The sequence below is a fragment of the Oncorhynchus keta genome, unplaced genomic scaffold (assembly GCF_023373465.1).
Source record: "Oncorhynchus keta strain PuntledgeMale-10-30-2019 unplaced genomic scaffold, Oket_V2 Un_contig_5577_pilon_pilon, whole genome shotgun sequence".
In the NCBI taxonomy this organism is placed as follows: domain Eukaryota; kingdom Metazoa; phylum Chordata; class Actinopteri; order Salmoniformes; family Salmonidae; genus Oncorhynchus; species Oncorhynchus keta.
In genome coordinates this window covers 180648-192739 of record NW_026288377.1, presented here as the reverse complement: position 1 = coordinate 192739, position 12092 = coordinate 180648, and the positions used below count along the sequence as shown (strand labels likewise).

Here is a 12092-nt window from a genome sequence, read left to right as displayed (position 1 = left end):
TAGAAATAGGTCTGGGGTTATAGATAGTACTGTACATCTACTGGACAGTATAGAAATAGGTCTGGGGTTATAGATAGTACTGTACGTCTACAGGACAGTATAGAAATAGGTCTGGGGTTATAGATAGTACTGTACGTCTACAGGACAGTATAGAAATAGGTCTGGGGTTATAGATAGTACTGTACGTCTACAGGACAGTATAGAAATAGGTCTGGGGTTATAGATAGTACTGTACATCTACAGGACAGTATAGAAATAGGTCTGGGGTTATAGATAGTACTGTACGTCTACAGGAGAGGACAGTATAGAAATAGGTCTGGGGTTATAGATAGTACTGTACATCTACAGGACAGTATAGAAATAGGTCTGGGGTTATAGATAGTACTGTACGTCTACAGGACAGTATAGAAATAGGTCTGGGGTTATAGATAGTACTGTACGTCTACAGGACAGTATAGAAATAGGTCTGGGGTTATAGATAGTACTGTACATCTACAGGAGAGGACAGTATAGAAATAGGTCTGGGGTTATAGATAGTACTGTACGTCTACAGGAGAGGACAGTATAGAAATAGGTCTGGGGTTATAGATAGTACTGTACGTCTACAGGAGAGGACAGTATAGAAATAGGTCTGGGGTTATAGATAGTACTGTACATCTACAGGACAGTATAGAAATAGGTCTCTCTCTTATAGTCTCTGTCTGTCTCTCTCTATAGAAATAGGTCTGGGGTTATAGATAGTACTGTCATCTACAGGAGAGGACAGTATAGAAATAGGTTTGGGGTTATAGATAGTACTGTCTCTACTCTCTCTCTCAGTATAGAAATAGGTCTGGGTTATAGATAGTACTGTACATCTCTCTCTCTCTCAGTATAGTCTCTCTCTGGGGTTATAGATAGTACTGTACTCTACAGGACAGTATAGAAATCTCTCTGTATTCTATATGGCAGTCTCTGGTCTCTTATAGTCTCTGTACTCTACAGGAGAGGACAGTATGTCTAGGTCTGGGGTTATGATCTACTGTCTCTACAGGACTATAGAAATGGTCTCTTATGTCTCTCTCTCTCTCTATCTGAAATAGGTCTGGGGTTATAGATAGTACTGTCATCTACAGGAGAGGACTATAGAAATAGGTCTGGGGTATAGTCTCTGTCTCTCTCTCTCTCTCTCTCTCTCTCTCTATCTCTCTAGGTCTCTCTCTTATAGATAGTCTGTCATCTCTCTGTCTCAGTATGAAATCTCTGGGGTTATAGATAGTACTGTACGTCTCTCAGTATAGAAATAGGTCTTGGGGTCTATAGATAGTCTCTACTCTGGACAGTATAGAAATAGGTCTGGGGTTATAGATAGTACTGTCTCTCTACTGGACAGTATAGAAATAGGTCTGGGGTTATAGATAGTACTGTCTCATCTACATGGAGAGGACAGTATCTAGGTCTCTTATAGATCTACTGTCTCTACAGGACTATAGAAATAGGTCTGGGGTTATAGATAGTACTGTACTCTCTCATCTCTCTCTCTCTCTCTCTCTCTCTCTGTCTCTCTCTCTCTCTCTGTCTCTCTCTCTCTCTCTCTCTCTCTCTATCTCTCTCTCTATCTCTCTCTCTGGGGTTATAGATAGTACTGTACTCTACAGGACAGTATAGAAATCTCTGGGGTTATAGATAGTACTGTACATCTCTAGGAGAGGACAGTATCTCTCCTCTGGGGTTATCTCTCTCTCCCTCTCTGTAGGTGGAGCGGAGCCACACCCGCTGTCAACCCTTCCGTCTCCGTCATGTGACCACGGGAAGTACCTCAGTATCATGGAGGATAAGGGCCTGCTGCTGATGGACAAGGAGAAGGCTGACGTCAAGTCCACTGCCTTCTGTTTCCGGCCCTCCAAGGTACACACACACACACACACACACACACACACACACACACACACACACACACACTACACACACACACACACACACACACACACACACACACACACACACACACTGTACACACTACAGGACACACAGAAATACATAGTACTGTACATCTACATGGAGTGGCCTCAGCCCATGCAAACTAATCTGAACACACACTGCACACTACACACACACATAGAACATAGTCTGGGGTTATAGCTGTCATAGTACTGTACGTCTACAGGAACAGTATAGAAATAGGTTCACACAGATAGTACTGTACACTCACACAGTATACACAACAGGTCTGGGGTTATAGATACTACTGTCCACTACAGGACAGTATAGAAATAGGTCTCAAATAGATAGTACTGTACACTACACACACAGTATAGAAATAGGTCTGGGGTTATACAGCTCTTACACTCTACACAGCTGTCACACACACAACATAGGTTCTGGGGCTCTCTGCATCTAGCTGTCCTCTACTGGTTCCTAGTAGCTCTCTGCATCTAGCTGTCCTCTACTGGTTCCTACAGCTCTCTGCATCTAGCTGTCCTCTACTGGTTCCTACAGCTCTCTGCATCTAGCTGTCCTCTACTGGTTCCTACAGCTCTCTGCATCTAGCTGTCCTCTACTGGTTCCTACAGCTCTCTGCATCTAGCTGTCCTCTAATGGTTCCTACAGCTCTCTGCATCTAGCTGTCCTCTAATGGTTCCTACAGCTCTCTGCATCTAGCTGTCCTCTACTGGTTCCTACAGCTCTCTGCATCTAGCTGCTGTCCTCTACTGGTTCCTACAGCTCTCTGCATCTAGCTGTCCTCTACTGGTTCCTACAGCTCTCTGCATCTAGCTGTCCTCTACAGGTTCCTACAGCTCTCTGCATCTAGCTGTCTACTGGTTCCTACAGCTCTCTGCAGCTCTCTGCATCTCAGTAGCTGTCCTCTAATGGTTCCTACAGCTCTCTGCTATTTAGCTGTCCTCTACAGCTTCCTATAGAAGCTCTCTGCATCTAGCTGTCCTCTACTGGTTCCTACAGCTCTCTGCATCTAGCTGTCGTCTACATGGTTCCTACAGCTCTCTGCATCTAGCTCTCTGCTTCTAGCTGTCCTCTACTGGTTCCTACAGCTCTCTGCATCTAGCTGTCCTCTAATGGTTCCTACAGCTCTCTGCATCTAGCTGTCCTCTACTGGTTCCTACAGCTCTCTGCATCTAGCTGTCCTCTAATGGTTCCTACAGCTCTCTGCATCTAGCTGTCCTCTACTGGTTCCTACAGCTCTCTGCATCTAGCTGTCCTCTAATGGTTCCTACAGCTCTCTGCATTTAGCTGTCCTCTACTGGTTCTCTACAGCTCTCTGCATCTAGCTGTCCTCTAATGGTTCCTACAGCTCTCTGCATCTAGCTGTCTCTAATGGTTCCTACAGCTCTCTGCATCTAGCTGTCCTCTAATGGTTCCTACAGCTCTCTGCATCTAGCTGTCCTGCTACTGGTTCCTACAGCTCTCTGCATCTAGCTGTCCTCTAATGGTTCCTACAGCTCTCTGCATCTATCTGTCCTCTAATTCCTACAGTTCCTATCTAGCTCTCTCTGTCCTCTCTCTCATGGTTCCTACAGCTCTCTGCCTCTATCTAGCTCTCTGCCCTCCTTCTCTCTCATGGTTCCCTCTCTGCCTCTATTAGGGACTCAGCTCTCCTGCCTCTCTTCTCTCTCATGGTTCATCTCTGCCTCTATTAGGGACTCAGCTGCCTCTCTCTCCTCATGGTTCCTACAGCTCTCTGCCTCTATTAGGGACTCAGCCCTCTCCTGCCTCTCTTCTCTCTCATGGTTCCTACAGCTCTCTGCCTCTATTAGGGACTCAGCCCTCTCTGCCTCTCTTCTCTCTCATGGTTCTGCTACAGCTCTCTGCCTCTATTCTCTCTCAGGGACTCAGCCCTCTCCTGCCTCTCTTCTCTCTCTCATGGTTCCTACAGCTCTCTGCCTCTATTAGGGACTCAGCCCTCTCCTGCCCTTCTCTTCTCTCTCATGGTTCTTACAGCTCTCTGCCTCTATTAGGGACTCAGCCCTCTCCTGCCCCTCTTCTCTCTCATGGTTCATACAGCTCTCTGCCTCTATTAGGGACTCAGCCCTCTCCTGCCCCTCTTCTCTCTCATGGTTCCTACAGCTCTCTGCCTCTATTAGGGACTCAGCCCTCTCCTGCCTCTCTTCTCTCTCATGGTTCCTAGCACTCAGCTCTCTGCCTCTATTAGGGACTCAGCCCTCTCCTGCCTCTCTTCTCTCTCATGGTTCATACAGCTCTCTGCCTCTATTAGGGACTCAGCCCTCTCCTGCCTCTCTTCTCTCTCATGGTTCTTACAGCTCTCTGCCTCTATTAGGGACTCAGCCCTCTCCTGCCTCTCTTCTCTCTCATGGTTCTTACAGCTCTCTGCCTCTATTAGGGACTCAGCCCTCTCCTGCCTTCTCTTCTCTCTCATGGTTCTTACAGCTCTCTGCCTCTATTAGGGACTCAGCCCTCTCCTGCCTCTCTTCTCTCTCATGGTTCATACAGCTCTCTGCCTCTATTAGGGACTCAGCCCTCTCCTGCCCTTCTCTTCTCTCTCATGGTTCTTACAGCTCTCTGCCTCTATTAGGGACTCAGCCCTCCTCTCCTGCCTCTCTGGTTCTCTCTGCCTCATGGTTCCTACAGCTCTCTGCCTCTATTAGGGACTCAGCCCTCTCCTGCCCCTCTTCTCTCTCATGGTTCCTACAGCTCTCTGCCTCTATTAGGGACTCAGCCCTCTCCTGCCTCTCTTCTCCCTCATGGTTCCTACAGCTCTCTGCCTCTATTAGGGACTCAGCCCTCTCCTGCCTCTCTTCTCTCTCATGGTTCCTACAGCTCTCTGCCTCTATTAGGGACTCAGCCCTCTCCTGCCTCTCTTCTCTCTCATGGTTCCTACAGCTCTCTGCCTCTATTAGGGACTCAGCCCTCTCCTGCCTCTCTTCTCTCTCATGGTTCCTACAGCTCTCTGCCTCTATTAGGGACTCAGCCCTCTCCTGCCTCTCTTCTCCCTCATGGTTCCTACAGCTCTCTGCCTCTATTAGGGACTCAGCCCTCTCCTGCCTCTCTTCTCCCTCATGGTTCATACAGCTCTCTGCCTCTATTAGGGACTCAGCCCTCTCCTGCCCTTCTCTTCTCTCTCATGGTTCTTACAGCTCTCTGCCTCTATTAGGGACTCAGCCCTCTCCTGCCCTTCTCTTCTCTCTCATGGTTCATACAGCTCTCTGCCTCTATTAGGGACTCAGCCCTCTCCTGCCTCTCTTCTCTCTCATGGTTCCTACAGCTCTCTGCCTCTATTAGGGACTCAGCCCTCTCCTGCCTCTCTTCTCTCTCATGGTTCATACAGCTCTCTGCCTCTATTAGGGACTCAGCCCTCTCCTGCCTCTCTTCTCTCCTCATGGTTCTTACAGCTCTCTGCCTCTATTAGGGACTCAGCCCTCTCCTGCCTCTCTTCTCTCTCATGGTTCATACAGCTCTCTGCCTCTATTAGGGACTCAGCCCTCTCCTGCCTCTCTTCTCTCTCATGGTTCATACAGCTCTCTGCCTCTATTAGGGACTCAGCCCTCTCCTGCCTCTCTTCTCTCTCATGGTTCCTACAGCTCTCTGCCTCTATTAGGGACTCAGCCCTCTCCTGCCTCTCTTCTCTCTCATGGTTCTTACAGCTCTCTGCCTCTATTAGGGACTCAGCCCTCTCCTGCCTCTCTTCTCTCTCATGGTTCCTACAGCTCTCTGCCTCTATTAGGGACTCAGCCCTCTCCTGCCTCTCTTCTCTCTCATGGTTCCTACAGCTCTCTGCCTCTATTAGGGACTCAGCCCTCTCCTGCCTCTCTTCTCTCTCATGGTTCCTACAGCTCTCTGCCTCTATTAGGGACTCAGCCCTCTCCTGCCTCTCTTCTCTCTCATGGTTCCTACAGCTCTCTGCCTCTATTAGGGACTCAGCCCTCTCCTGCCTCTCTTCTCTCTCATGGTTCCTACAGCTCTCTGCCTCTATTAGGGACTCAGCCCTCTCCTGCCTCTCTTCTCTCTCATGGTTCCTACAGCTCTCTGCCTCTATTAGGGACTCAGCCCTCTCCTGCCTCTCTTCTCTCTCATGGTTCCTACAGCTCTCTGCCTCTATTAGGGACTCAGCCCTCTCCTGCCTCTCTTCTCTCTCATGGTTCCTACAGCTCTCTGCCTCTATTAGGGACTCAGCCCTCTCCTGCCTCTCTTCTCTCTCATGGTTCCTACAGCTCTCTGCCTCTATTAGGGACTCAGCCCTCTCCTGCCTCTCTTCTCTCTCATGGTTCCTACAGCTCTCTGCCTCTATTAGGGACTCAGCCCTCTCCTGCCTCTCTTCTCTCTCATGGTTCTTACAGCTCTCTGCCTCTATTAGGGACTCAGCCCTCTCCTGCCTCTCTTCTCTCTCATGGTTCCTACAGCTCTCTGCCTCTATTAGGGACTCAGCCCTCTCCTGCCTCTCTTCTCTCTCATGGTTCCTACAGCTCTCTGCCTCTATTAGGGACTCAGCCCTCTCCTGCCTCTCTTCTCTCTCATGGTTCCTACAGCTCTCTGCCTCTATTAGGGACTCAGCCCTCTCCTGCCTCTCTTCTCTCTCATGGTTCCTACAGCTCTCTGCCTCTATTAGGGACTCAGCCCTCTCCTGCCTCTCTTCTCTCTCATGGTTCCTACAGCTCTCTGCCTCTATTAGGGACTCAGCCCTCTCCTGCCTCTCTTCTCTCTCATGGTTCCTACAGCTCTCTGCCTCTATTAGGGACTCAGCCCTCTCCTGCCTCTCTTCTCTCTCATGGTTCCTACAGCTCTCTGCCTCTATTAGGGACTCAGCCCTCTCCTGCCTCTCTTCTCTCTCATGGTTCCTACAGCTCTCTGCCTCTATTAGGGACTCAGCCCTCTCCTGCCTCTCTTCTCTCTCATGGTTCCTACAGCTCTCTGCCTCTATTAGGGACTCAGCCCTCTCCTGCCTCTCTTCTCTCTCATGGTTCCTACAGCTCTCTGCCTCTATTAGGGACTCAGCCCTCTCCTGCCTCTCTTCTCTCTCATGGTTCCTACAGCTCTCTGCCTCTATTAGGGACTCAGCCCTCTCCTGCCCCTCTTCTCTCTCATGGTTCCTACAGCTCTCTGCCTCTATTAGGGACTCAGCCCTCTCCTGCCCCTCTCTTCTCTCTCATGGTTCCTACAGCTCTCTGCCTCTATTAGGGACTCAGCCCTCTCCTGCCTCTCTTCTCTCTCATGGTTCCTACAGCTCTCTGCCTCTATTAGGGACTCAGCCCTCTCCTGCCTCTCTTCTCTCTCATGGTTCATACAGCTCTCTGCCTCTATTAGGGACTCAGCCCTCTCCTGCCTCTCTTCTCTCTCATGGTTCCTACAGCTCTCTGCCTCTATTAGGGACTCAGCCCTCTCCTGCCTCTCTTCTCTCTCATGGTTCCTACAGCTCTCTGCCTCTATTAGGGACTCAGCCCTCTCCTGCCTCTCTTCTCTCTCATGGTTCCTACAGCTCTCTGCCTCTATTAGGGACTCAGCCCTCTCCTGCCTCTCTTCTCTCTCATGGTTCCTACAGCTCTCTGCCTCTATTAGGGACTCAGCCCTCTCCTGCCTCTCTTCTCTCTCATGGTTCCTACAGCTCTCTGCCTCTATTAGGGACTCAGCCCTCTCCTGCCTCTCTTCTCTCTCATGGTTCCTACAGCTCTCTGCCTCTATTAGGGACTCAGCCCTCTCCTGCCTCTCTTCTCTCTCATGGTTCCTACAGCTCTCTGCCTCTATTAGGGACTCAGCCCTCTCCTGCCTCTCTTCTCTCTCATGGTTCCTACAGCTCTCTGCCTCTATTAGGGACTCAGCCCTCTCCTGCCTCTCTTCTCTCTCATGGTTCCTACAGCTCTCTGCCTCTATTAGGGACTCAGCCCTCTCCTGCCTCTCTTCTCTCTCATGGTTCCTACAGCTCTCTGCCTCTATTAGGGACTCAGCCCTCTCCTGCCTCTCTTCTCTCTCATGGTTCATACAGCTCTCTGCCTCTATTAGGGACTCAGCCCTCTCCTGCCTCTCTTCTCTCTCATGGTTCCTACAGCTCTCTGCCTCTATTAGGGACTCAGCCCTCTCCTGCCTCTCTTCTCTCTCATGGTTCCTACAGCTCTCTGCCTCTATTAGGGACTCAGCCCTCTCCTGCCTCTCTTCTCTCTCATGGTTCCTACAGCTCTCTGCCTCTATTAGGGACTCAGCCCTCTCCTGCCTCTCTTCTCTCTCATGGTTCCTACAGCTCTCTGCCTCTATTAGGGACTCAGCCCTCTCCTGCCTCTCTTCTCTCTCATGGTTCCTACAGCTCTCTGCCTCTATTAGGGACTCAGCCCTCTCCTGCCTCTCTTCTCTCTCATGGTTCCTACAGCTCTCTGCCTCTATTAGGGACTCAGCCCTCTCCTGCCTCTCTTCTCTCTCATGGTTCCTACAGCTCTCTGCCTCTATTAGGGACTCAGCCCTCTCCTGCCTCTCTTCTCTCTCATGGTTCCTACAGCTCTCTGCCTCTATTAGGGACTCAGCCCTCTCCTGCCCTTCTCTTCTCTCTCATGGTTCATACAGCTCTCTGCCTCTATTAGGGACTCAGCCCTCTCCTGCCCCTCTCTTCTCTCTCATGGTTCATACAGCTCTCTGCCTCTATTAGGGACTCAGCCCTCTCCTGCCCCTCTCTTCTCTCTCATGGTTCTTACAGCTCTCTGCCTCTATTAGGGACTCAGCCCTCTCCTGCCTCTCTTCTCTCTCATGGTTCCTACAGCTCTCTGCCTCTATTAGGGACTCAGCCCTCTCCTGCCCCTCTCTTCTCTCTCATGGTTCCTACAGCTCTCTGCCTCTATTAGGGACTCAGCCCTCTCCTGCCTCTCTTCTCTCTCATGGTTCCTACAGCTCTCTGCCTCTATTAGGGACTCAGCCCTCTCCTGCCTCTCTTCTCCCTCATGGTTCCTACAGCTCTCTGCCTCTATTAGGGACTCAGCCCTCTCCTGCCCCTCTTCTCTCTCATGGTTCCTACAGCTCTCTGCCTCTATTAGGGACTCAGCCCTCTCCTGCCTCTCTTCTCTCTCATGGTTCCTACAGCTCTCTGCCTCTATTAGGGACTCAGCCCTCTCCTGCCTCTCTTCTCTCTCATGGTTCCTACAGCTCTCTGCCTCTATTAGGGACTCAGCCCTCTCCTGCCCTCTCTTCTCTCTCATGGTTCCTACAGCTCTCTGCCTCTATTAGGGACTCAGCCCTCTCCTGCCTCTCTTCTCTCTCATGGTTCCTACAGCTCTCTGCCTCTATTAGGGACTCAGCCCTCTCCTGCCCTTCTCTTCTCCCTCATGGTTCCTACAGCTCTCTGCCTCTATTAGGGACTCAGCCCTCTCCTGCCTCTCTTCTCTCTCATGGTTCCTACAGCTCTCTGCCTCTATTAGGGACTCAGCCCTCTCCTGCCCTTCTCTTCTCTCTCATGGTTCCTACAGCTCTCTGCCTCTATTAGGGACTCAGCCCTCTCCTGCCTCTCTTCTCTCTCATGGTTCCTACAGCTCTCTGCCTCTATTAGGGACTCAGCCCTCTCCTGCCTCTCTTCTCTCTCATGGTTCCTACAGCTCTCTGCCTCTATTAGGGACTCAGCCCTCTCCTGCCTCTCTTCTCTCTCATGGTTCCTACAGCTCTCTGCCTCTATTAGGGACTCAGCCCTCTCCTGCCTCTCTTCTCTCTCATGGTTCCTACAGCTCTCTGCCTCTATTAGGGACTCAGCCCTCTCCTGCCTCTCTTCTCTCTCATGGTTCCTACAGCTCTCTGCCTCTATTAGGGACTCAGCCCTCTCCTGCCTCTCTTCTCTCTCATGGTTCCTACAGCTCTCTGCCTCTATTAGGGACTCAGCCCTCTCCTGCCCCTCTTCTCTCTCATGGTTCCTACAGCTCTCTGCCTCTATTAGGGACTCAGCCCTCTCCTGCCTCTCTTCTCTCTCATGGTTCCTACAGCTCTCTGCCTCTATTAGGGACTCAGCCCTGTCCTGCCCTTCTCTTCTCTCTCATGGTTCCTACAGCTCTGCCTCTATTAGGGACTCAGCCCTGTCCTGCCCTTCTCTTCTCTCTCATGGTTCCTACAGCTCTCTGCCTCTATTAGGGACTCAGCCCTCTCCTGCCCTTCTCTTCTCCTCATGGTTCCTACAGCTCTCTGCCTCTATTAGGGACTCAGCCCTCTCCTGCCTCTCTTCTCTCTCATGGTTCCTACAGCTCTCTGCCTCTATTAGGGACTCAGCCCTCTCCTGCCTCTCTCTTCTCTCATGGTTCCTACAGCTCTCTGCCTCTATTAGGGACTCAGCCCTCTCCTGCCTCTCTTCTCTCTCATGGTTCCTACAGCTCTCTGCCTCTATTAGGGACTCAGCCCTCTCCTGCCTCTCTTCTCTCTCATGGTTCCTACAGCTCTCTGCCTCTATTAGGGACTCAGCCCTCTCTCTTCTCTCTCATGGTTCCCAGCTCTCTGCTCTTCTCCCTCATGGTTCCTACAGCTCTCTGCCTCTATTAGGGACTCAGCCCTCTCCTGCCTCTCTTCTCTCTCATGGTTCCTACAGCTCTCTGCCTCTATTAGGGACTCAGCCCTCTCCTGCCTTCTCTTCTCTCTCATGGTTCATACAGCTCTCTGCCTCTATTAGGGACTCAGCCCTCTCCTGCCCTTCTCTTCTCTCTCATGGTTCATACAGCTCTCTGCCTCTATTAGGGACTCAGCCCTCTCCTGCCTCTCTTCTCTCTCATGGTTCCTACAGCTCTCTGCCTCTATTAGGGACTCAGCCCTCTCCTGCCTCTCTTCTCTCTCATGGTTCATACAGCTCTCTGCCTCTATTAGGGACTCAGCCCTCTCCTGCCTCTCTTCTCTCTCATGGTTCCTACAGCTCTCTGCCTCTATTAGGGACTCAGCCCTCTCCTGCCCTCTCTTCTCTCTCATGGTTCCTACAGCTCTCTGCCTCTATTAGGGACTCAGCCCTCTCCTGCCTCTCTTCTCTCTCATGGTTCCTACAGCTCTCTGCCTCTATTAGGGACTCAGCCCTCTCCTGCTTCTCTTCTCTCTCATGGTTCCTACAGCTCTCTGCCTCTATTAGGGACTCAGCCCTCTCCTGCCTCTCTTCTCTCTCATGGTTCCTACAGCTCTCTGCCTCTATTAGGGACTCAGCCCTCTCCTGCCTCTCTTTTCTCTCGTGTTGGTGTGATGAGTTATGACTGTAGGAAGGAATGTGGGGTGCTGAGGTTGCATTTCTTCAACCAACGACGTGTCAGATGTGTGTGTGTGTGTGTGTGTGTGTCATTGTGTGTTGTGTGTGTTTATTGTCAGAGCGTGTGTGTGTGTGTGTAATGTGTGTGTGTGTGTGTGTGTGTGTGTCATTGTTTCTGTGTTTATTTCAGAGCGTATAATCAAAGAAACATATATTCATAGAGACAGAGAGAGAGATATTCATAGAGAGAGAGAGAGAGAGAGAGAGAGAGAGAGAGAGAGAGAGAGAGAGAGAGAGAGAGAGAGAGAGAGAGAGAGAGAGAGAGAGAGAGAGAGAGAGAGAGAGAGAGAGAGAGAGAGACAGAGGTCAGGGAGAGAGAGAGAGAGAGAGAGAGAGAGAGAGAGAGAGAGAGAGAGAGAGAGAGAGAGAGAGAGAGAGAGAGAGAGAGAGAGAGAGGTCAGGGGTCATTCTGCACTACAGTCTGTTAATAATGAATATATCACATCTAATACATTGCTGGCACTCAGTTGTGCTTCATACCGAGAGAGAGAGAGGTGCTTCATACCGAACTTGTCCCTTTTATTATAAACGACGTTCATTAATCATCATGTCTCATCTCCATTCCTTCTCCAGGAAAAGCTGGACTTGGGGCCAAAGAAGGAGATGGATGGTATGGGTGTTCCTGATATCAAGTATGGGGACTCTGTGTGTTATATCCAACATGTGGACACCTGTCTGTGGCTCACCTACCAGGCCATGGACGCTAAGTGTGCACGAATGGGCGGCGTGCAGAGAAAGGTACAGTCTCATCTCCTCTCTGCTCCTCTGACCCACAATACAATGTAGGACCCAGCCTGGTCCCCAGGAGAGGTTATCTAGTCTATAGAGAGGATACTGTAGGACCCAGCCTGGTCCCCAGGAGAAGTTATCTAGTCTATAGAGAGGATACTGTAGGACCCAGCCTGGT

The 12092-nt window shown here is 50.7% G+C and overlaps 1 protein-coding gene across 1 annotated transcript in view; it reads left to right on the top strand.

Annotated features, from left to right (window-relative positions):
• Nucleotides 1-1763: 1763 nt before the first annotated feature.
• The window catches only part of LOC127925442 (ryanodine receptor 2-like), a 150323-nt gene continuing 139994 nt past the window's right edge, over nt 1764-12092 (top strand). The window contains exons 1-2 of the mRNA XM_052510313.1: nt 1764-1887; nt 11759-11923. Coding sequence (XP_052366273.1) covers nt 1807-1887; nt 11759-11923 — 246 coding nt within the window. The 5' untranslated portion in view covers nt 1764-1806. The remainder of the gene's footprint in view (nt 1888-11758; nt 11924-12092) is intronic.